Source organism: Callorhinus ursinus, unplaced genomic scaffold, assembly GCF_003265705.2.
Source record: "Callorhinus ursinus isolate GAN/ISIS: 27379988/994484 unplaced genomic scaffold, GSC_fseal_2.0 scaffold76, whole genome shotgun sequence".
Lineage (NCBI taxonomy): Eukaryota > Metazoa > Chordata > Mammalia > Carnivora > Otariidae > Callorhinus > Callorhinus ursinus.
Window position 1 is genome coordinate 1528133 of NW_027397138.1, and position 25288 is coordinate 1553420.

The 25288-nt window shown below is 46.3% G+C and overlaps 1 protein-coding gene across 6 annotated transcripts in view; it reads right to left on the reverse strand.

Annotated features, from left to right (window-relative positions):
• AMOTL1 (angiomotin like 1) overlaps window positions 1-25288 on the reverse strand; it is a 116773-nt gene that overhangs the window by 53716 nt on the left and 37769 nt on the right. For 3 of the 6 annotated variants that reach the window (XM_073887121.1, XM_073887124.1, XM_025893907.2), the window contains 2 exons: window positions 14954-15106; window positions 9473-10385 (listed from right to left, as the gene is read on the reverse strand). In XM_073887121.1, the coding sequence (XP_073743222.1) occupies window positions 9473-10385; window positions 14954-15106 (1066 nt within the window). The remainder of the gene's footprint in view (window positions 1-9472; window positions 10386-14953; window positions 15107-25288) is intronic. The other 3 variants (XM_073887125.1, XM_073887122.1, XM_073887123.1) reach the window with 1 other exon arrangement.

Consider the following 25288-nt stretch of genomic DNA (forward strand, 5'->3'; position numbering starts at 1 on the left):
ACGAGAAATTATGGGGGTCATGCAGGGAAGTCTTACAGACTGGCCCGTCATCGTCAATGACCTGGGCCAAGCTGCCCATAGCCCGACCCCAGAATTGGTACCCATTTCTTTCCTCCGAACTTACAAGCGGCCTAAATCACAATCCTGACAACCTACTACCGCTGGCCTTTACCAAGTCTTTTGTTCTCCTGAATTTTTATTTAAATGTGATATTACGTAATTTCTCATACATTTGTCTTTTCTCCCAAACTTTTAGCATGCATGTTTTTTGAGGGTAGAAAATGATGACTTAAACTAGGTTGGTACCCAATACATTTGTGTCAACTGATTTGGCCCCTAAGCCCAAGAGCAAGTTGGGAGACCACATATGCTTAATGTGCTTTCAAATAACGGCCAAACCCTCAATACTGTATTATTAAAGAAGAGACCTCTGGTGTTTAGATTGGTTCTGCATAACTGGTTCTAGGTAAAATCTCAAATCATGACGTTGCCAATATAATAACATAACTCCATGTCACTGCCCTTCTCTCTTTTTTTTTTACAGATTTATTTATTTATTTATGTGTTAGAGGGTGAGAGAGAGGGTGCGCAGGCATGGGCACGAGCGTGGGAGGAGGGGCTGCGAGGGGCAGAGGGAGAGACAGATCCCCAGCCGAGCATGGAGCTCAATGCGGGGCTCATCCCAGGACCCTGAGATCACGACCTGAGCCGAAATCAAGAGTCGGACACTTAACCGACTGAGCCACCAAGGCGCCCCATCACTGCCCTTCTTATGTATTTGGGGCCACAAAATGCAGCTCAAAATGGGAGTGACAGTGTTATTTGGATTGGGGAAACAGGGTCGTTGGTGACATCTAAGCACCAGCCCATTTGTTCCTCTGTGCATACCGCAAGCCTTCACACACAAGCTCGTTCATAATCTTACGTATTTACTTGATACCTGGACATAATGTGCCACATTAGCATGTCACATCCACTGTGTCACTGATTTCTCATAAACATGGGGCATTCACTGCTCTCATGCATACACACTATCCTATTTTTAAAGTATGCAAACTTTAGGTTTCCCAAAGCCGAGATCTCACTACGAAGCAAAAAAAAGGGCTTTGAACTAGGGAGTCTAGAATCCACCATACTCCCACCACACAGGGGCTACCTCCTATGTTACTACAGGAGAGCACCGTTCCTCAGTATGGGGTCTCTTTTCTCTGCTTCCCCTTCCTTCTAACCATGGACCCACGGGCGAGTTTCTAACTTCTTCACCTTTAAATGAGATGATCATACCTACCTCACAGGGTTGTTGCGAGAATTAAGTGAGATAAGGCATATAAAGCATGGCATACCGTGTCCATCCTGAGGGAAGTACTTAATACCTGTTACAGTCTCTGTCGTTACCACACACTGATAATTGGTGTTAGGAGAAAGGCAAGAAGAACCACCCCTGAGTGTCCCTTCCTCTTCAAACACCACGCGATGAGAATCGCAGTCCCTAATCCTCGACCTCAGTAAGGGATCAAAGCTCACTCTAGCACCACAGAACCTCTGGCTTCTGAAGAGCTTTCCTGCTGTACAACACAGAACAAGAGCTCGTTTCAAGATGATGTGTGGACCTGTAAGGGCACTCTCTCTTGACACAGACACAGTCTTACCTCCTTTGGGACCTGTGTGGTCCCAAAGGGTAGCCATGGGCTACACAAGCTACATGTGCTACCAAGCACCTAAAATGCGGCTAGTCTGAATTGAAATGTGCAGGAAGTGTAGAATATATACATCAAAACCGGAAGACTTAGTACCAAAAATGTAAAATATCTCATTAATAGTTTTTTATATTGATTACCTGTTGAAATGATAATGGTTTTAGCTAACTAAAACATGTTTTTTTTTAATTTTTCGAAGATTTATTTATTTGAGAGAGAGCAAGAGAGAGCACAAGCGGAGGGAGGGACAGAGGGAGAAGCAGACTCCCCACTGAGCGGGGAGCCTCATGCGGGGCTCAATCCCAGCACCCTGGGATCATGACCTGAGCTAAAGGCAGACGCTTGACCTATGGAGCCACCCAGGCGCCCCTAAAACATGTTTTTAAAAAATATGTTTCTAACAGGTTAACTCAACTATGTTTTAAAATTAATTTCACTTGTTTTAACTTTTAAAAAATGTGGCTGCTAGAACATTTTTAAATAGACACGTGTGGCTCATAACTATACTTCTGTTGGACAGCACTGCTGTAGACCATACTGAATGTACACCAAAAGGCCTCGTTTTGGGAGATAATTCCAGAATGCAGTGACCATCAGAGCAATTCATGCAAAGAGACCAGCAGTCAGTCCCCTCTCTGCTCTCCCCACACCCCCAAGCACCAAGGGTGATCAGCAAGTTACGTTCAATATATGAAAATATATGTTCGTCTGCAATTAGGTCATCATGCTAACATTTAATAAATTTGGCTTGTGTGATTAACAATCAACAATTAAAAGTTTTTCAAGTCGTGGCAGGAAAATAAACATCAATGGATAAATAGATGCAGGATGTGATCAAAGAATTCAAAAGAGAAAATGCAGGCAGCTAAACACATTGTCCAAAGCAAACTTATTAATAGAGACATAAAATCAAAACAACTTTGTCCAGTTTATTGACATTAACAATTCAGTTCAACAAGTTTTCGTTGAGTCCCTAAGAAAGGATTTTTTTTTTTAAATCATAGCTATACATATCAGGATTTCACCTAGTATGTGTGAAACAAAATGCACAGAAAAATGACTAGAAGGAACTATAACAATAGGTTGGAGTGGCTAATGCTAGGTGATGGGACTACGGATTTTTCTTCCTTGTCCTTTTTTCCTTTATAAAATTTCTACAATGAACACATCTGGCTACTTTTTAAAATATTCTTTATCTAAGATTACTCAGATATATGTACACTGTAGAAAAATTAGAAACTAAAGCCAAAAAATCTTCATCGTTATTTTGATAATCAGAGAAAGTAAACAAAATGAGATAAAAGAATTTAAAAACAAGATGAAATAATAGCGGCGCCTGGGTGGCTCAGTCGTTAAGCGTCTGCCTTCGGCTTAGGTCATGATCCCAGGGTCCTGGGATCGAGCCCCGCATAGGGCTCCCTGCTGAGGGGGGAGCCTGCTTCTCCCTCTCCCTCTGCCTGCTGCTTCCCCTGCTTGTACACTCTCTCTCTGTCAAAAATAACTAAAATTAAAAAAAAAAAAAAAAGAAAAGAAAAAGAAAAAGACGAAATAATAAAGGGCTTCTTGGTCCGTGGTGAAGAGGTTCAAGTGTTAAGACCTGTCCTTCAGCAAAAATACCTCCTGTTTACATAGAGTTTTCCCACTTAGAATATTCTCTTCTGATTTTCTGATCCTTAAAACAACACAGCGAAGAGAATACTTAACTCTGGTTATCTCTGGATAGTGGGACTACAGATAATTTGTCCTTTCCTTCTTTTTCTTTGTTGGGGGGAGAAAATGGGTGTTAGGAAAAATGAGCTATAACAATTTGCAGATAAGGAAACTGAGGCTCAGAGAACCTACACAACTCACTATAAAATGCAAGAGCCAGAACTCAAAACCCCACAAATCTTCACCCAAACCCATATCCTCCCCGCCGGATCCCGTTGGTTGGGAAGACACTGGTAAGACTTGTAAATGCCCAAAGTAAGACTCAAGTCTTGTGTAAACTAAGATCAGATTTATTTCTATGCAGGACGGATAGAGGCAATCCTCTTGTTTGAAAAAGTCACTGGTTTCATGCATTATAGCTGGAACTGCGGTAGGTTTCCTAAGAAAGTAACCTGAACTTGACCCTAGCCTTTGAAATTCCCATACTGCAGAGCTGTTTCTCAGAATAAACAGCATGTAGTTACTTGGCTCATCCAGCCATAATCCAGCTTAAAAGCTGTAGAAACTCCGGAGTTCTAATGCTGGTATTCAAAACACATGTTTAGCTGGTGGAATTTAAATAAGGCTCCATAGCCTTATTTCTGTTAAGAGCAACACATAGTTTTTAACCCAACAAGCTTGGATCTGGCTTACCTTTTGTCCTACATAGCAATCCATGTTCATAACCATATAAATTGCAAATTACCACTCTGGAAACATACTTACTCTGAAAATTCTCCCCCCTCCTCCAGACATTTCCAATCCGAAGTAAAATGGGACCACCAAACATTCTTTCTTGTAATATAGCACATTCCAAACCCTAAGCCCACCAAGTAAGCCCTGCTCTTGGGCACCTATCTCTGTGCTTGTTCATGGTTTAAACTGCACTCCGGTTGCACAGTTGGATCAACTTGAGTTTCTTGGGGAGAGGTGTTCTCTCTCTTTGTCACATGCACTCCTTGGCTGTGTCCCCTTCTGCTCCCTCCCTCCTCACTGTACCCTCATTTGGCATGTTCTCAGAGGATGTCGTCTATCCTAAATAAAACCAACCCTGGAGGTTTCTCTGGGGAAAAATGCACAGTGCATTTTTGAAGGAAAATATGAGTGATTTAGGACATTAGTCACACCACACATTCCCTCTCTGAATGCAGGAAAATGTTAGCCTCTGCTCTGTTGGGAAGGAGGGTGGTGGAGATGGCTGCCCCCGGGGGCGGGGGCGGGGCGGAGGGGGGAAGCGAACAAACTTCTTCGTGCAAGGAATTCCACAGCACCTCGTGCTTGACATCATCTTGTAAGATGCGTTTATCAGCCCCCGACAAAGGGCTGGGTCAAACACCATCATTTCGTGCCTTATAAGGTATCCATTTACATACTAAAAATCCAATTAATACACTCATAGATGGATAAAATATTAATGAACGGTTACCACTTTTTGCTCCTGGAAAGCTGGTAAATCTAACTCCCTACGCTTACGTCTAAGCCTGAGTGCTTACCATGAACATCATGGATCCCCTACCATCCAGCAGGGACCGTGACAGCATCCACCCCTGGGCAGTGCTGTGACAACTGAGGAAGGTCACCCACACAGAGTGCCCGGCACAGGCAGGAGCTGATGCTTTAGTCCCAGTGCTGCCTCACCACCCCTACTCCACTGCCACCTGCTAAGGGTACAGACGGAGTTCTAGAAACCGGAAGATCAGGACGGGCGTTAACAGAACACAAGTTGAAGTTTGTTCTCAATCCATTGTAATATAGAGATCATACAAACAGAAGACACAAACAGCTCATTTGCAAGGTCAAATCTAACCGTTCAATTAACCCCCGCAAATAACCTAGCTAATAATTGCAAAGTAAAATAAAGAATTAACACTATCTGCCCGTTAAATTAGCAAAGGTTTTGTAATTACAATGACTAATGTTGGTCAAAGGGCAGGGACGCAGGCACTGTAACTTTTACCAAGTTATCTGGTATCACGAGTCATTAAATGTTCGTTACAATTGACCCAATAATTTCAACTCTAAATAATGATTCCTAAAGAAGTGAACCAAAAGTCCAGAGACCCCTCCAGAGAACAGAGCCCCCGACTTCTGCTGGGGCGAGAACAGACATGGCAGCTGTCCATGAGCTAAGGCAAGAAGGGGACCTGGAACTCCAAGCACTCTTTAAATAGACATTCAATTGGTCCTTCTGTTTTTATCTCCACCTTCACACCAATTTTCAGAAATATTACCAAGTCTTAAATGTTTGGGGTCTTCTCCAGGACAACCAGGCTGCCTCTCAAGCCCTCCCATCATGCATTTAGAAAGCCACCCTCCCAGAGCCAGGGTCAAGGCTAAGGCCAGGGTCAGGGTTAGGGGTAGGGTCAGAGGCAGGTTAGGGGACAGAGGTCAGGGGTCTAGGTATGGAAAATTTGATATGCATGATGATGTTCACTACATTATTTGTAGACAAGATGAGGTAAATTATATACTTTATAAAATATTATGCAGCAATAAAAAGGATGGTGAGGAAAACAAGTGCACACTGTCAAAAGAAAACAAGCTAAGATACTATACCAAATATAATCTTTGATGATAACATGGGAAAAAAATCAATGTGTAGAGGAAAATGTTAAAGTAGTTGTATTAAGAAAGAGGGCTATTTTAAGTAATTTTTTGGCATCTTCGGTTTCCACTTTTGGAAATATGGGCCAATTTCTTTGGAAAGCAAACGTGCACTTGACTTATGTCTTCCCAACTGCTCTGAAAGCAATCAGCTCATCCTCGGGTATTCACTTCCACTCATGGTACAGCTCCGTAAGCCAAGTCACCGCTTCTATAATGCTCTTCCCACAAAGTGCATCAGAATTAACACCCAAATGCTGGCTTTTTTTTTTTTTTTAAGCACAATTCTACATAGAACAACCTGTCCAATTCTCACCTTGTCCTCCTTTATATCCATTACCACTTTCAGGTTGAAGAAAAAGGAAGACGAAGCAGGAGTAAAACCAGAGACTTTCTCAATGGCCAGCTCCCGTTCCCTGGAGGTCCCCACCAGCCACTTCAGCAGGGCCTTAGTCTCCCCATCTCTGCCAGCCTCACTAGCTCACCCACGACAAGGGCCAAGCTGGTGCAAGTCAACGAGGCTGTGACTGATAGCCTCTCCCTGGGCTTCCCACCAAAGGAAACTAAAGTGCTTTACAATAAACTACCACACATCTCCATCTTCAGCAGCTCAGGGCGGGTGAATTTATAAGCTATGGTGAGTCAGTAATGAAGGCAAGAACTCTGAGTTCTTCCTCCTTCTGTCATTCGCTTGTCTTTTGGACCTTTCCATCAGTAGGCAAAAAACAGTGAAGTCTGAACAATGTAAAGGGCCAGGAGATTGGACTCCATGACCTCACTCAGTGGCCTTTCCTTCGTGGCCAGGAGTCTGTGATGTACGGACCCCACGGCCTGCAGCTTCCGAAACCATCGCCATGAATGACAAACGGATAACCCTTTAGGTACAGGGGAACGTATCCATGAAATTAAAAGGAGCCCTGCTCATCTCCTGGGTTGAAGGAAACTTGAACGTCACACACTGCTGGGTTTCAGATCCGACCCGTGGGGTTCAGACCACGCTGGAAGTGTCCGCAGCAGGGCTGGTGTGGATACGACTTTGTTGACTCTGTCAGCCCAGGGCTGCACCACTGGAGCCATGCTGGCTAGCCATGGCCCGGCTCACAAAGGGGCCTTTTAGCTCTGGGGCCAAGCCTCAATGGCCCGTCTGTTATGTCTCCTGGGCCATTTTGATGTTCCATGTCAATCTGGCTGCCAAGCCTGGCAATTAGCTCGGATCCCTCATACATTTCTTCTTCTTTTTGACGTCAAAACTTTGAGACAAATGACACTTTCCACAAATAACTGGGTAGCTCTCCTGCTGGTGCTTCTTTTCTCCCCTCACCCTGTCTCCCACCTCATATCACACCTACTGCCAGATGACAAAAAGCAAAATGATCCACGTTATGCATTGCTGTAAAGCCAAAGAGAAGAAGTAGACTTCCCTCAGGGATGTCCCCACTTTCTATCAATCTCTAGAGGCTGAGTCAAATGTTCAGGAAGAAATGTGAAAAAATAGGATCCTGTGATAAACACTGTAGATGACTTTAAACAAAGTCTCTTGAATCAATGTGGCAGACGCGAGAGATATGAAGACTTTTCTCCCCCCCCTTCTTCAAATCTGATAGTTTTAAAGTTTAAATGTCTCCTGTGGCTTAAGGAACTATAAAAGGTAAGAAACAAGAGCCCCGTAGGCCCCACCCTGGATTCCTCAGTGGGGTCAGACTATGGCGCCTTTAGGAAGAATGAGGTCTGCAGCCTGTCAGAGGTCTCAAAGGTGCTGTCCTGCTTCCAAGCTGGCATTCCCAGTCTGATACGCGGGGAAATGTGTCAACAGCTGTGCGAAGTAAAGGGCAGGTCAGCCAGCGCTCTCCCTCTGCCAAGGCCCAATCACTGCCTTTTCAGAAGATGTACAGCCAAGGTATGCCCTGCACACCGCTGCTGAGGTCACCCAGGGAAAACTCAACTCATCTGATTTAGAAACAGACAAATAAGGCCCTTTGTGAGAATGCAGACACAGCCAATAATAAGGAGTGGTCGCCTGCCTTCTCTTCTGCTCCACGCTCTCCCCAAGAAGCTCGGCAACATCGAGATGCTGGTAACTCCCAAATTTGTACCTTCAGACCCAATTTCTCTCTTGAGAGCTTGATTTCCAACTGCCCTACTATTTCTCACCTTCTGTGTCTAATTGGCCATCAGAGCCTGCCAATGTTACTTCTCTGCCTCTCACAGCGCATAACGCTCCCCTACACGTCCGGCCTCCGACTTAGGCCGTGCTCACCAATTCTTAGCTGGACTACTGAAATTGCCCCGAAGGTCCCCATGGCCTTTGGTCCTGTTCCTCTGTTCCATCCTTCACCGCCACCAAAGTCAGCCTAATAAACACCAACAGGTTCTCTCCTTGAAAATATTGGCTCTCCCAATTGCTTATGGCTAAATTCCAAACTCCACAGTAGGACTCCCAAAGACCTCCACCAGCCGGTCTCAGCTCCCTATCCACTGGCCACTCCCTCCTAACCTACCTGGGTTACCTCGGCGCGTTCCAGACCAAACCAGTGGCACTCCCTCTTGCATAGTGCGTCCAGCTACCCCATCTCTTTGCACGCTTTCCCCCACAGCTCTTACTGGTCCTTCGAGACCCAACCTGGCTATCACCTCCCCTGCGGGGCTCTCCCCAGTGCCTCCGGTTGTGAGTTATAGGATCTTTCTGGTTCTGAGCACTCGGCATACTGTCTTCAAACAGCCCACTACAGGGCAGTGATGGGCTCAGGTGCTGGTCCCCCCAGGACAGTACCTTAAGGTCCTTGAGGGGGCGGGGAGCCCTACTTTATCTCTGAACCTGGTACAAGGCCGCACAGAGTAGACACTCAGGAAGTGTTGCTGAATCCAGCCATCATTGGAAGAGGGATTAGAATTGGGGCAGTGGAGGGAAGAGATGTGGATGGTCAGGACACTGAAACGTAGCTCCAGCAGCCTCAGAGTAGCAGATTATGGAAATGCAGGAGTCTCTCCAGGCTTTAGTGTCTCATCTGCTCAATACAGAGGTGAGACTCTAAGATTTCCATGGCCCCTTTAACTCCTCTGTTCTAGCACTCAGACTACATTTTCCTTTCAAATCTACAATGAAGAAAAGCTCCATAAAAACCCCACGGTAATAATATGCTCCAGAAGTCTGGATGCTCTCCACAGAGCCAGCCAGGAAAATTGCTGCTTTGCCTGGCCACTAGGCAGAGCTCCCAAGGACGGCCAACAACTGAGGCTCCTCCCCTAAATTCATAAAGCCCCAATTGCCTTCTGTTACATTTGGAGAAAATCTTCCATTGATCTCTGTTCTGTTTCACTCTACGTATTCTGGCCCAGAAGTGGCTTATTAAGTATCATGCGCAACAACAACAACAAAACCCCAGTGGCTAAAACCCAACATGCCTTGAAAATAACAAGTGCTGAGAACATCATCACTGAATTTCAAAAAGCCAGGTTAAACCCGTGGCTTGATAGCTAATCACCTCGTTACCCCGTACTCTGGGGGCGGCTGGTACCGCAGGACGGCCACTTCCGTTCTCGCGGGCTGAGGAGCAGGGTAAGGCTTGACCATCTCATGGAGCATCCCTGGGTGCTGGTCACTGTAGAAAAGCCCATGCTCCTGGGTCTTGCTGACGGGGGACATCATCTGCTTGGTCTTGTAGGGGTACTCAGGTGGAGGACCCCGGGGGTCCAGCACTTTGCCTGCAGGCTGGGCTGGGGAGGGTCCCCCTCCTGCCTTGAACCCCTTTCCATTCCCTGAACCAGGGAGGTGCTGTTTAGCACCATTCCTCTCCAACGACAGCTGCATGATCCTCTCGCTGAGAGAGCGGACGTGACCCTGCTTGAGTTCTTTCAGCGCCTCGTCCTTATGCGCCTGCCCACTGTTGGCACGGTTCACCGTGGGCCTCCCCTCAGTCCGGGCCTTCTGACTGCTGCCCCCCGCCATGTAGTAACCATGGCCGGCAGCCCCCTGCTGCTGCTGCTGGCCCCGAAAGAACTGGGACTGCGCCTTGGCCTCCTCGTAAGTGGGCAGCTCCTCGTTGTTTTGCTGAGGCTGCGTGGACCGCACCTGTTTCTCCATCACCGTATTGTCCACCTGGTGTTCTTGACCCTGCGGTTCCTGACGTGCCGACTGGTAGACCATTGGTGGGTCTTCTTGAGCGAGGTTTTCCGTGGAAGAAAAGCTGTTGGTGGGGTGGGCGGGTCCTGCGCTCCCTGTGGCCTGGTGCTGAATGGCCAGCAAGTTCATGTTCTCGGTCGGGGTGCCATACCGCAGTTGTTCCTGGATCAGCCGCTGTAACACTGTCCCAGCTGCCGCATCCTCGGAACCTCTCATTTCCACCTCTGACGTCCTCAGGAGGCTCGGGGGCTGGAAGTGACACAGGGGGTCCTCAACTGGAAGGCAAACAGAAGGAAAAGGGTTTCAGGAGGCGCCACAGGCATACAGGTCTGTATCTACACGCTGAGTAATTAACATGGTAGCTACGGTAGCCTTTATTCTTTTTATTTTTCTTTCTTACAGATTATGTATTTATTTATTTGAGAGAGAGAGAGCATGTGCACACGAGGGTAGGGGAGGAGCAGAGGGAGAGGGAGAAGCAGGCTCCCCACAGAGCAGAGAGCCCGATGCGGGGCTTGATCCCAGGACCCTGAGATCATGACCTGAACTGAAGGCAGATGCTTAACCCACTGAGCCACCCAGGTGCCCGCTACATAGCCTTTAAAGACAACATTTCAAATACACCACCGCCTCTATTTACCCAGTGGTTTCTCAGGGAAGTGTTTCTCCCATTCACAGTGTGTCTACTACTCTCCATTCCCTCACCTCCTGCTTCCACCTGGACCTTGCTCTGTCCTTCACGCCCTCCCTTTCCTTCAAACTTCCTGCTGGCTCCTTCCCTTCCTCATATAAACATGCCAAGTCTTTCCCATCTTAAAAAAAAATGGAAGCAAAAAAACCAAAATCAAACAGAAAGGAATCCCCTTTTCTTGGCCCTACCCATGTACCACTGTGTGTCTGTCCTTCCCTTCTCTTCTGATTGTCCTCAGTAAGCAATCTATACTCCCTGTCTCCACTTCCCAAATGCCCCATTCACCGCTCTCCCTACAGCTCTGATTAGCCAACAAGCCCAATGAGAATATTCCGTCTCCCGTATTACACACCTCACCCTCTCTGAAGCATTTGGCATGGTGATCATCTACTTCCTGAAATGCTCTCCTGATTGAGCATCCAGGTCTCCCACCCCAACCCCTGCCCTGGTTCCGGCTCCTGCCTCTCTGTGCACTTCTTCTCTGGCTCCCTTTTCTCCACCTGCCCCTTGAATTCTGGTGTTTCCCACAGCTCTGCCCTGAAAGCTCTCCCACCCTCACTCAACAGAATCTCCTGGGGCATCACATTGGCCACCTGTCTTCAGCTACTGACTCATGACCCACATCTACCACCACCAGCAGATGGCCTGTTGGTTCTCCACACTCAACATGTCTTCCTCACCCCCAACACTTACCCACCCACCAAACCCCACATCCCTGCCTCATCTACGCCTTGCTAAGCCAGAAACCTGGGAGTTTTCCAAAGTTCCTTCTGTTCCCTTACCCCCAACATCTAGTATCAGCCTGCCAACTTTACCTCCTAAACACCTCTCCTAACCCTCTTCATTCCCTCCCAATCTCCAAGTTTATTATTGATAACCACAATACAACTGCAAGAACCATTTTAAAAGTGCATATGATGTATCAGGTATTGTGCTAAATTCTCTCCATATGTTATTTCGTTTATCCGGCATATAATCATATGAGGCACATGCAATCGTGAGACAGATATTAATTTCCCCTATCTCCCAGATGAGGAGAGAGGTTCAGAGAAGGCAAATGACAGAGGTCACAGAGGTAGGAAGAGCCAGAGTCAGGATCTGACTCATTCTACAAAAAAAAAATCTGTGTTTATTCCACAATACTGCAAAGCCCTTGGTGTCTTACACCCAGACAATGCCAGCAGCCTCCTTATCTATTTTTCTGACACTAGTCTCATTCCCAACTCCAAACCCACCCTGTAGACCTCAACCTATCTTCCACATTACCCTGAAAAATTGTTCAAATAGGAAAACCTAACTATATCACTCCTCTGCACAAAATTCCTCAATAGTTAATTAAAAGATGAAACTGACATTCTACCCTAGGATGCAGCAGGTACTGCGTTACCTGATCCAGCAACATTGCAGGCCACCACCACCACCTCCCCTCCCCGGCCACCCCTCAGCGTGTAAGTCCAGCAGCACCTGAGATCACATAGCTCCCAGACAGGCCAGTTCTCTTCCACCTCTAGGCCTTTGCTCACGTTCTCTCATCTCTGCTGAAGAGAGATGCATCTCACCACATCTTCTTGGGAGATTCTAGACATGCGTCAAGTGAGAGCTCCGCAGCTACTTCTGAGTACAACCTGTCCCACTGCAGCTCAGCAGGCTTGAGCCCTCCTCCTGAGCCCCTGCTCCATTTGTACAGATCACCATTAGGGCAATTACCACAGTAGATAGCAGCGATTTACTTGCACAAGACTCTTCACTTCTTAAAGGCCAACTCACCTGGGTCTCTCTAGTGCACAGCCCAGTGTCTGCATGTAATAGGGGATCAAACATTTAACCAAAGAATTCCTACGTGAGTGCCGTGAAATATAAAATTCATTCATTTCACAACGATACTAGTAAGTAGTGCGCTGAGGAAATTATATAGCATTGGGATAGTAAAAATTCTAGCATTTACTATGGGTGTGACCTCAAGCAAATCACTTACTCTCTCTGAGCTCCACCTCCTCAGGGGTAGAGTGAGGGAAGTGAACTAGATCATAGCCAAGCAGCCTCACTTCTACAATTCCAGGCAATGATGGCTCTGTGTTTCTATATATACACAGAATACCTCGTCCCCCTGCAAACCAGCTTTCTTTCCCAAGGTTGCTTTTTCGTTTGTTTGTGTTTTCTATAATTGGCATCCTAATCATGTGAGCCATCCAGACAGAAATTTCAGATGTACTTTTGGCCCTCTGTCTCCTTTTCTCCCCATGTTTGATCAACTGCCAAGCTAGTTTTTCTCAGTCCCGTGAAATGAGAAAAAACAAAGGTGGTAGTATATGCTTACAAGATAGATAAGTAGATTGCCCATATACGCATGTATATACACAGACACTTGTCATTAGGTTTATGCCTATCTTTTTTTTTTGGCAATGGCTGTGACGGGTCACATCCCTCTTACTCTTTTTGGTATTAAAATATGAGAAAAGGTGACACTAGATGACATTTTTAGTGTCTTTGCAATAGCAAAAGACTGCAACCCTAACTTCCAGGCCCTCAGCCGCTTCCCAGGTTCTGGCTCTCCCTACCACTTGCCCAGAGGTCCCGAATAGCCTCCTAACATCTCTTGCCTCTGGCCTCTTCTTTCAATGCACACTGCATTTATGATCTGTCCTCTTCTACTAGAATTCAAGAACCAGATGGTGGAGTTTTATCTGCTGTCTTTACTTGCTAACTCCAGTGCCTAGAACACAACCCTGATACCTGGAAGGCATTCAGAAAGTAATTGTCCAGCAAGTTCAAGAATTTTACAGACTGGGTCCTGAAGCTCAACTCTGATCATACCACTCTGCCTCTTCCTCTCCCCGCCCCGCCGCCGCCCCACTCCCCAAATCACACCTCCAAGACCTCAGGCAACCTCTCTCCTCTGTAAAATGGGCAGACTCCATATCTGCTCCGTAAGACTGCATGTGCAGTAAATTCGAACATATTCCCGACTTTCCGAGAACATACACTGTAACTATGATGTAAACCCAAAACTCAACAATAAAAATTTCAAACACAAAAAACAGGTTATTGGAAGTCCATGTAAGATGAATTGCCAAAGAACTGTAATAAGCGATGAAGAAGCCAAGGAAAGAGAGATCGGTATGGGCTGAAATGGGCCACACCCTCACTGTGCAAATCTTCCCCGCCAACCAGTTACATCCGGGCATTCAGACAGGTGCTGTGGCTAGAAGGTAATGAGAATGCAGGCCCTACCCTCGGCATAGCTGCTCTGAAAGGCTTGTGGCACAAGCAAATTCAAATAAAAATAAACACTGTGAACAACGTGAGTAAAAATTCAAATAAGAAGACAAGTATATTTCCAAAAGATAATCATTTTGGGGGGATGAAAAATAGAAGGAATGGGGTCTCATTAAGCACGAAAACTACTGAATTCCCTTTTCATAAGTACGTTTGCCAAGAACCAGGAGATCCTCCCTACGGGTTTTTTTTTTTTTAAGATTTTATTTATTTATTTGACAGAGAGCGGGAGAGAAAGTGAGAGAAAGTACAAGCAGGGGGAGCAAGCAGAGGGAGAGGGAAAAGCAGACTCCCCACTGAGCAGGGAGCCCGATGCGGGGCTCGATCCCAGGACCCCGGGATCACGACCCGAGCCAAAGGCAGATGCCCAACCAACTGAGGCACCCAGGTGCCCCTCCTTCAGTGGTTTTAAAGATTCCCTTCCAGTTTTACCAATCTCAAAAGCCCTCAAAAATAGGCAAGAAGTTTTCACAAAGGAGGCAGCTCCCTGCCTACTATAGGTTTGAATTTCTTCTGCACTTCTCAATTATTTGCAAAAAGAGATAAAAGTGGAAGCAGAGAAGGAGAAAAAGTTCTGGGAAAGAGTACAAAAAAGTATTTAGGACTTAGAGAAAAATTAGGGGATAAATGGTATAACTCTCAAGTTCCTACACAAGAACTCTGTCTGTTGAGAGAGTCACATATTATTATAAAATAGTCTACTGATACCATAGCCCAAACATTAAAAATAAGGCACCTACCAATAAAGAGACAATCAACAATACAACTCGCTGATTTTTAAAACAAGGCTACAGAAAAAATTACACAAAAAGGCTAAAAGTCAGAAACATATGATCATCTTGTTTTTCCAACCCACACGCCAGTAAAAGGACTTACCAACTTTTTCCCTGATGCCACTACCGTTTGCCTCCACTGTCAAAGCAGATGGTTCACGCCTCCCAGAATAGAGCTGGAAGTCTGGGAAAAAGTAGTTGGGGTCTTCTAGAATCGGGGCGGGACTACCGGGGCTGTAACCAATAGGAGGGGGACCTGGGGAAGAAGCAAAGTGCCTATTAGTGCCCACGAAGTCCTCCCCTCCCTCCTGCCTGTGTGACTCATGAGAGCCCACGAGGCATTCTCCCACATTCAACTCAGAGCTGTCTTTTTGATTCATAAAATTCCAAAGTTACCATTCAGAATTATCACAAGTCCAGCCACCCACCGAAATGGCCCATGAGGTCAAAATAACCACCTTTAAGACACACTGAGTGAAGTCATGGTGCTTTCACACAAGCCAGTTCCCTGGGTGCCCCGCAGCAGAAATCAAGCCCCCGAGCTCGGGATGGTCAAGGTGGGGGACGGGAAGAACAGAGGTGGGGAGGCCAGAGGAGGGTACTAAAACGGGAAGAGCAGCTGTGTCACCAAAGACATAAAAGACACAGAGGGGGGCTGGCTGTGTTGCCACACCCCGCGGGAGCAGGAGCCCGTCCCAGCCCTGGACAGAGCACGCAGCCGCACTCAAGGATGCTGGAGCCCCGTGCGGCAGTGGGAGCCAGGGACAGGGGCTCTGGCTCTCTGCCGAGCGCTGGCCTTTTGGCCCCAGTTTATCTGCTTCACACACAAACTGGAGTGTGCTTCCTGTTCCAATTCAAACGTGACACAGTAGTCAACCCTACAGGCACTGAACATGAGATACCACTACAATAACACTGATATGCACACACAACATCGTGGGAACGCTCGGCAGCGCGGGCCCGGGCCCCCTGCCCTCTCTGCGCGGACTTCTCTGCCTGGGCACCACATGGAAGGCTCTTTTGGGGCCAAAGTAGCTTCATTTACTCCAGGGGAAGAATCATTTTTTTTTTTTTTTTTTAATTAAAATCCTTGACCAAATGTTAATTCCATTAGAACTAAAATGTTTCTCAGCTCTAAAATTTTATTTATTTATCTGAGAGAGAGGGCACGAGCGGGGGGCGGGGGAGCAGCAGAGGGAGAGGGAGAAGCAGACTTCCCGCTGAGCAGGGAGCCTGACCACGACACAGAGCTCGATCTCAGGACCCTGGGATCATGACCCAAGCCGAAGGCAGACACAACCGACTGAGCCACCCAGGCACCATAAATATTTCTCAGCTCTAACTTCAAACTAATTTGAAAGTGATATGAAATTTCTTGCTAGGTTTTTTTTTTTTTTTTAATCTGCTCCTTTCCCACAAGACCAAAGCTAGCAGTACCTAATTATTCTGAGGCCAGGGAGGGGGGTTTACTCATCAGCCTCCTCGGTTTCTTTACTTCAAAACACGAAGTAATATTTGCATGTTTGCTCACATCTATCATTGGCACGTGTGGATTAGAGAGAAAAAATAGAATATTTATCTTATAAAGTTAAACTAAATAATGTAGTAGTGACTCTCATCTTAAAGATGAATATAAACCAAATCGGAATGACATATTATATGGAGATCAGTCTAAAATTGCAGTTCCAATGCCTATGACATTATCTGTCAGGGTGCTCTTTTTGGCCCACCTGCCAGGAGTATCTCAGAAGAAACTCACTCCTTTCTGGGCCTCACCTTCTACATCTATAAATCTAAAAGTCTCAGGCTAAAATTAGGAATCACGGATGGCCTGGATCCTAAGGCAAATCCTGACCTGGCTTCTACTTCAGCAGGTGGAAATGTTGGTGGGAAATTAGAGAAGTGCAAGGTGCAACGGTGGCGGCACATTACAGTCACCAGGGAACTTTTAAAATCCTAATACCTGGGGCGCCTGGGTGGCTCCGTCAGTTAAGCGTCTGCCTTCAGCTCAGGTCATGATCCCAAGGTCCTGGGAGCAAGCCCCGTGTCAGGGCTCCCTGCTCAGCGGGGAGCCTGCTTCTCCCTCTCCCTCTGCCCTCTCCCCTGCTGGTGCTCTCTCATGCTCTGTGTCAAACAAATAAAATCTTTAAAAATAAATAAATAAAAAACAAAAATCCGAATACCCAAGCTTCCTCCAAACCACTCCAGTTGGAATCTCCGGGGACAGGGCCCAGGCATTTGTATTTTAAAGAGTCCCTCAAATGATTCCAGTGTGCAGCCGAAGCTGGAAAGCCCTAAGCCGGAGGGAGAACAGTGCACCCAGGCAAAAATCCCCAAACATAAAAACACCTTTCTGTACCCTCAGCCCTACCCCCACCAAATCAGCGTGAGAGAGGAGCTGAGGACCCACACATTTCAATAAAAGAGAGAGTGGTGTTTTCTCATAGTGGATCTGGCTCAGGAATGTCATGTGCAAGCGTATGACAACTTTGGGCAACACCATCCAGTCACGTGACTCAAAATTTTAAGTGAGAACGGAGAGCAATCTGCTAATGAAACGGAGGCCTAATTAAGGGTATACACGTACTTGTGTATATGCATATAAAGGAATGTGTACGGTGTTTGTGTGTGTATGCATAGATATATGCTTTCAATATAGAACCTATTAAGAACCTCTGCACTAGCCATTCTCATCGCTACAATGAGACAGTTAGGGACCATGGGAACAAGCCCCAGGTGAAAAACATTATGTACCTGAGGCGCTTTCTGTTGGGTGTTGGCGTTAAAGCGCTTCTCCTGGAGAGCAGAACCAAGATGCAGCCTCACACACAAGCTGGACTTAAAACAGAGGACCCTGGCTCCAAAAAGCACCAATGAGCTGCCTGAATTGCCAGCCAACATCAACCAATCAGGACGAGGCCTTTCCAACCAATCAAGATGAAGCCCTCTTTCCCCCGCCCCCTCATTAGCATATTAAACCAGCGTGGGAACCTGAGGGGGAACTTTATAGGAACCGCGCCTCCCTTCTGTTCTGGCAGGCCAATCTAACTCCTTTCTGTTAGTGTTGAGTCTCCCTTAGGCTCCAGCTGTACACCCGGTTAAAGCCTTGCCTGTGCCTTTGATTTTAGGGTCCAGCCTCGTTTCTATCCTTGCCCAGCCCAAGAACCAGTAACAACAACCCTGGTAGAAATTGATTTTCCACACCTTATCCAGTGGCCCGGCAAACGAGAGCAGGTTCAAGGGCTCCAGGCCACAGAACATACGGAGAGCAATCCTTGAAAGGGATCTGCTGTTCCCCCGTCAGCAGAGAGGGCACCAGAGATACGCCACCTTTCACCATTTTGTCTACAGGCCTCAATATTATGAAAGCGAGAAAGCACATCTCACGCATCCGCAGACCGAGGGACAGGATGTCCAACCACATATCAACAATCATCTGAGACTTTTTTTGTACATTCGGGTGTTCCACGCATTCCCGGAGAGTCATGTTCCCACTGCTGCCGCCACTCCTTGGAGCTGAAGAAAGAGCCCAGCAGATGACCAGGTGGACCTTGCAGATAGGCAGGCCTGGTATCATCGCTCCACTAAGCCAAGTGAACCAAGTGAACTCTCCCAGCCTGACACGCCCTACAGGAATCATGCTATTTGGAGCTCCTCACTGGCCAGGCAAGGTAAAATGACAAGAATCTGTGTCACTGGGTCTGCTGCAGCAGATTCCTGGGCTATATGGCAAAAATGAAAGAGGCCTTGCCCTTAATCCCACATGTACATAATCCTTCCCTTCCTACTGTAGTTCACTATCTTCACTAGGAACTCCTATAGCACAGATTGAGTCTCTTAAGGAATGCAGGGTACCCGATCTACCCCACCAGGTCAAGGCTATCTGACATGAGAAACTGGAAGTAAACACATGACTTATGACAACATATAAGGGGGAATGCTGTGGGCTTTGTTAGCGTTCTCCATACCCAGGAGCAAAGCTGGGAGAACCCAGGGGACAGTCCCAGATACCACTCCCACCCAGTAAGCCCCTGCAAGGCCTGGCTCCCGCCCAGGGGCTCAGGCACAGTAGTGGTTTTATTTATTTATTTATTTATTTATTTGACAGAGAGAGCGAGAGAGCACAAGCAGGGGGAGCAGGAGAAGGAGAGGAAGAAGCAGGCTCCCTGCTCAGCAGGGAGCCCGTACGGGACTCGATCCCAGGACCCTAGGATCATGACCTGAGCCGAAGGCAGACACTTAACCATCTGATTCACCCGGGCACCCCACAGTAGTGGTTTTAGGGCAGTGCACAGCCAATCAAGGATTCTGCGGGCTCAACAGTGTGGTCTGTGTCCATGTAGTTGCCCTAGGGGCTTCATAAAGACTATTTCCACATAAGGTCCTCCTGACTTACTAACTTGCGGTCACCTGCTTCTTTCAAACCAATCCTTGTCCCAGAATGACGGCTGACACAGCTTTAGTCTACAGGGGAAAGTGGCAAAGGCAATGGAAAACAAGCCAAGGCCAGCATAAAGGAGTCAACTCTCTATAGGGTCTCCCTCTGGGAAGGGGCGCATGCAGTTCCTATGGCTCCTGAGGGAAAGCCAGGGATCTGTTTGTGCTACGCTCCACAAAGGGTGAAGTTCTGGGATTCTGGTTGGAGGGGTCAACATTTCTGCCTCACCTTCACTCTGATCCATCTCACCAAGAATAGTCCCCTTCTTCTTTACCAAATCTGCATGTCCGTGTCAACGAGAAGAAATGAGTGTGACTGCTTGTGGCTTATTTCTAAAGCATTGAAAGCTCCCTTCCCGTTATGGTTTTATGCTGTTACTTTCTTTGTAACTGTCCCGAGGCTTTTAGGTAAGGCTTTTAGGTAATGCGACCCTGAACAAGACTTTTTTTTTTCCTTACTCAATATAGCAATAACAAAGGGCCTCACTGTTGAAGGGAAAATGAATGAAGGTAAAATGAAGTGAGTTTTCTGGGATAGGCAAGAGGCAGAAGAACCCTGGTGATCTCACCTGCTTCACCTCTACCATAACTAGTTACTTCCCCAAGATCAGATCCTGAATCTGTAAAGAAGCTAATACAACAGGCTCACAAGTGCCCTTTACGTTTAGACACCAGAGGACATTCCAACTGTCACCCGACTGTCACCCAACACTCACAGAGCTAGGAAATCTCCGGTCCTTAAATCCCACTTCTAAGCATGCCACCTGCTTGCACATAACTGTTCTAGCTGTAGCTTCAAGTCCAAATTCTGTTTGGTTTTCAAGGCTGCCTGCTACCAGGCCCCTCCTCTGCTGTCAACAGCCTTGGTGGTCCACTTGGCCTCCCCGCGTCCCATGAACATGTCACCCCATTTCCCGAGTTCCAGCTGGGAATGCCATCCCCTGGCTTCACATTCCTCTCCCCAAGCCCTTCACAGTTCACCCCAACAAAACTCACTCGACCTTCTGTCGAACACCCCCCCACACACACAAAATGGCCTTGCTTCCCTCAACTATGGCAGCGATTATGAGGTGAAGCGCACAACTTAGCATTTAAACATCAACTACCTAGTATTTTAGAGCAGTCATTTAATATAGGCTGGTGCTACTGTCCTGGGGAAGCTGGAAGGCAGGTGCCAAACCCGTACTGGCTACTTTCTGCAAGGAGGATATAAGGGATATGCTCTCCTATTTACTTGCTGACTGATGCGGGACTGCCATCATCCTCAGGGATGGTCTCACTACCAGGTAAGAGTTTAAAGAAAAGGTCAAAGATCCCTCCACAGCGTCTCTGGAGTTCCCGATGATGCCTTGCATGTTTCAGTTCCCTAAGACGGGAGAGCATTGGCACACCACCACCCCCTGGCCTGACCGTGGTGCTTTGAGAAGCAGGCCATAGGCCCCCTCCTCAAACCCTCCACGAACTGCAGAACAACTCCCAGGTGTTACTCCGCCAAGGCCCAAAACTTCCTGCCAGCCACAGGTAATCCAAAACCTCTTAATGCATTTAAAAACAATTTCACCATCTAGATTAGAATAACCTCCTATAACTTTGTAACAGAGATTTTAAACACAGCAACAAACAATTCTGTGGGCTTCTACCTTCCCTTTCAAAGAGCTAAGGAATTTGCTGAGTGTGCCCCTGGCCTCAAAGTTAAATGTAAGCAACCACGCCTGATTCGGGCAGATCTGGAGGCTTTTCCGGAGGAGTGGAATACTCTGCTCAGGGAGACAGATGCCCTAGAAACAAGAAGCGGCCTCGAGAACCCATGACTAGGGCCTGAAAAATAAAGGCAAGTCTGTTCATAAGTCCTCATGTGAGACCAAGCTAGCTCATCTGAGTTAGCCAACTTGCACTCCAGGAGCCTGAGATCTAAGTGAAGCATAGACAGGTAACAGCGCCCTGCTGCTCCAGAACACTTGCACGAAACACACATGGTTTTAACCAGGAAACAGAATCTCTACACAATGGAAGAGCTCTTTGCCCAAGGAACCATTAGCTGAAACCCAAGATGGGGATGGAGAGGGGTGGGAGGGAGGAAGGTTTCCAAGATTTCTAACCCCTGTATGATACCGTCTTTCTCGGCACCAAATGTGGATCCTAATCCCTGGACCCGTCTGTCTGTTGTAGAATAGAAGGAAAAGCATAAATATGCCAATAGCTATTTAATTTAGACTTTCTCAAAGTGGAATTTGTGATTAATAACTTTAAAGCCGTGCGAAGTTTAACTTTGTAATGCTTATTGTGAAATATCTGAGAAGTTGTCAGTGTGAGCCAAAATGCAGAATGTATGCTTAACCTTTAAAGTAACAATTGAGTTCAACAGGGCACCGTGCTAGGAGCTATAAACACCAAGAAATGAGTAAGAACATCCTTGGTCTCAGGATATTGTGACCTAGCTCTGGAGACCAACATGCACAAAACTAGCCAAATGTCACACTGCAGAGTAAGCGCTCTATTAAAGGGACACAAAGTGTTGGAGGCCCAGAAGTAATTCATCACTACTTGTTGACTAGGGAGGTGAGACTGAGCTGAAATGACAGGGAGAAAAAGACAGGTGAGCAGAACGGGGGGAAAATGAGGAGGATATTAATCTGCCCACTGCCATGGGGTGAGGAGAGGGTGCTAAGGAGGAGCGATCAACACAGTGTGGTTCAAGGAGAAGCACAGGGACTGAATCACAAAAGCCTTTCATCCCTTTAAGGAATGGAGAGTTCAGTGTCACTCGGGTACGGGTAGAGAGGAGGATGACTCAGAATCCTGTATTTAAGGGAGATTTTAAAAGCTTTTTAAATTTTAGTACATTATTTTCATAACACTACTGAAATGCAAAATAATTTTGAGATTAGGTGATTCAACTGCCAACTGCTACCTACCTTATTCCTGAGAGTCAATCACCTCTAATTAAATACTTTTAGTGTTTGGAAACCCTGAACTCACTGTGTAAACCCTGGGGATAGGTTCTATCTTCCATTACAGAAGCCAGAAGGTCCCCTCTCTGTTCTAGCAGCTAGAACAACCAAGGCTCAGTTAACTGGATATTCCACCCAGAGACTTTGAATCTTGATGAAATGACACAAAGACAAAGGGTGTTGATAAAATACCTGCGGTAACCTTAACACAGGAGTCCAGGGGCAGCAGGGGTGGCTATGGTGGCCCATCCTCACAAAACAAACGGCATATCCCTGGCTGGGTTCCCGGTGAATTTTCACCTCGGTTCCTGCCCATTTTCTGGGCCTTCCTGTCAATTTGTGAGCTGCCTAATATACTTCCAATAAATCCCTCTTTTGCTTACGTTGGCCAAAATCACTTTGTGCTTACAATCAAGAACTTCTGAGAGAGACTTACATTTAAAAAAATGAATTGTTCTGACCCCGCTCATAATAACTGAGCATTGTTTGTATCCTACGTCCTACATGACTTAGCACGATCTGCCTTGAATTATAGTAACCCGCCTCTATTGCCCCAAATACCCTTTGTACAAACCCTAAAGAAATTTGAGTTCCCCCCAAAGATTCCTTCATCTGGAGGGCCTTTCTTTCCGAGTGAGTCGGAAAACTCTTACCCGGGCACATACTAAATGCCCAGATATACATGCTGAGTATCCAGAAGTCTTCTGGAGCTCTACTCTAGCGCCACTTCCTCTGGGAAATCATCTACTCCACCCCCCCCCAAATGTTTATAGGCTGTTCATCTGTGCTCCCATCACGTTCCATGCATATTTATGCCACTATTAAACTACGTACATATTCGGCTTATATTTTTCCCCCCGTTAACTCATAAGCTGATTAACAGCAGGGATGATGTCTTATTCGCCTTTTTATCTCGTTTCTAGCAAAAACAAAATCATAGTAAATGCTCAATACGCGTCTATTGAATCAATGAATTATCTGCGTATGTTTACAGTACCTGGTAGTTTCTAGCGCATAAGAGGCATTCGATAAATATATATTAATGGAATTAGGGTACATTTTAAAAATAACCAGCTATAAACATATTCTTAATTCTATAGACCTTAGCTCAAAGATGATTTTGTCTTTTTCTTTTTTTTTTAAGATTTTATTTATTTATTTGAGAGAGAGAGAATGAGAGATAGAGAGCATGAGAGGGAAGAGGGTCAGAGGGAGAAGCAGACTCCCCGCTGAGCAGGGAGCCCGATGCGGGACTCGATCCCGGGACTCCGGGACCATGACCCGAGCCGAAGGCAGTCGCTTAACCATCCGAGCCACCCAGGCGTGTCTTTTTCAAACTAATCAGGAGACCAAAGCTTAGTAAAAGCTACTGGGGAACAAAAAATGAGAGAAAGCCATCTAGTGCGAAAACAGCTTAATTACAAGTATACATGGATACAAGTATCCAGTTCCTGCAGGGACTCTGTACAGGATTTTGGAAGTAACAGCATCATGGGGATTCTGCAGCTGGAACACAAACTCGCACTTAGGGGAAGGTGCTCCTTCATCCTGCTCACCCCTGCAGGTGAGCGCTGTGTCCTGGGATGGTGCCCCAAATGCAGCCTTTGGCTTGTGTTTCTTCCACAGGTCTGGGAGCAGGAACAGAGTCAGGAGACCCCTGAGGGTGCCTGGTCCCTCTCCATAAGGAAAAGGAATCAGCCCAGTCCCACCTACCCCACAGAGTCACCGCAGGTACATGAGAGCAGCCCATAATAAAAAGACTGTAACTACAAAGAGAAAATCATTTTTAAATTTTGGACTTCAACAGAAAATCCAAAGGCTACTTAAATACCTTGTCTCAAATTGTACGTAATATCATAATGCGTATTTCATGTTGATATATTTGGTGTTTAAGCTGTCTAAAACTACAAGTACCTGGACTCCAGAAATTCTTTTCTTCAGATAAGTTAAAAAAAAACACACACACGTTATTAAGGTATGATTGACATTTTAAAAGATGTACATATCTAACGTGTACAACGTGACAAGTTTGGCGGTAAGTATACATCCACAAAGCCATCACCATCATCAAGGCCACAGACGTATCCATCACCTAAGTCCCCTGCTACCCCCTTTGTTAATTTGTGTGTGTTAAGAACATTTCACATATGATCTACCCTCCTAGCAAGTGTTAATTATAGAATATAGTATTGGGAGCTATAGGCACTGCGGTGTACGGGAGATCTCTAGAACTGTGTACTCTGGTTAGTTTTAATAAATAAGCCCTGTATTTAATTAAATAACTGAAATTTAAATAATCTCTCATCAATCTCAGGACCATAATAAAGGTATTCTTGTGCGTGGTCCTGGCACACATTGTTTCCACTGAGGGAAAAAAAAAAATCCTAGCATGTGAGCGCCATTGCTTCCGTGTGTTTCTATCACTAAAGAGAGGAGCAGCTCAGACCCCTCTGGCCTGCCCCCAGGTTTCTCCGGCTCTCGGGGATCCTATTCGAGAAGCCACTGAAGCTGTGGGACATGGTGTGTCCATCGGGCAGCATCTCTCCTGGCGACTGGGGCTTCTTACACTCACTCCCCTCAAAAGTCAATATTGGTTCATAAATGGACTTCATAATTTAAAGCAACCAATGTTCCCCAAGAAACAAAACATCCCTCCAGTATTAAGAGTATAATCAACAGTAGCAGGAGCTCCCACTTATTGAGGGCCTAGTTAGTATAGGGGCGATACAAAAATCATGTTTAATTATCACCGCCCTATTCCCATTTTGTAGCTAGGGAGACTAGGCTCATGGTGGCTAAGTAATGCCCAGGGTCAGAGAGCTAGCTAGCAGCACAGACAAAATCAGAGCTCTTTTTGCAAGAAATGCCATTCTGCCTCTCCAAATCCCTCAACAAGGCACGCTTAATTCTGAGTCCTTTACTCCTGACTAATTTCTTACATTAAAATGAGCCTAGTTTTAATGATACGCTCTTGCTTGTGGATAATGGGGAAAGGTACTGGGAAAGTTGCTTTCCCTGAATATATGAGGCAGAGAAGGAACCAGAGCTAT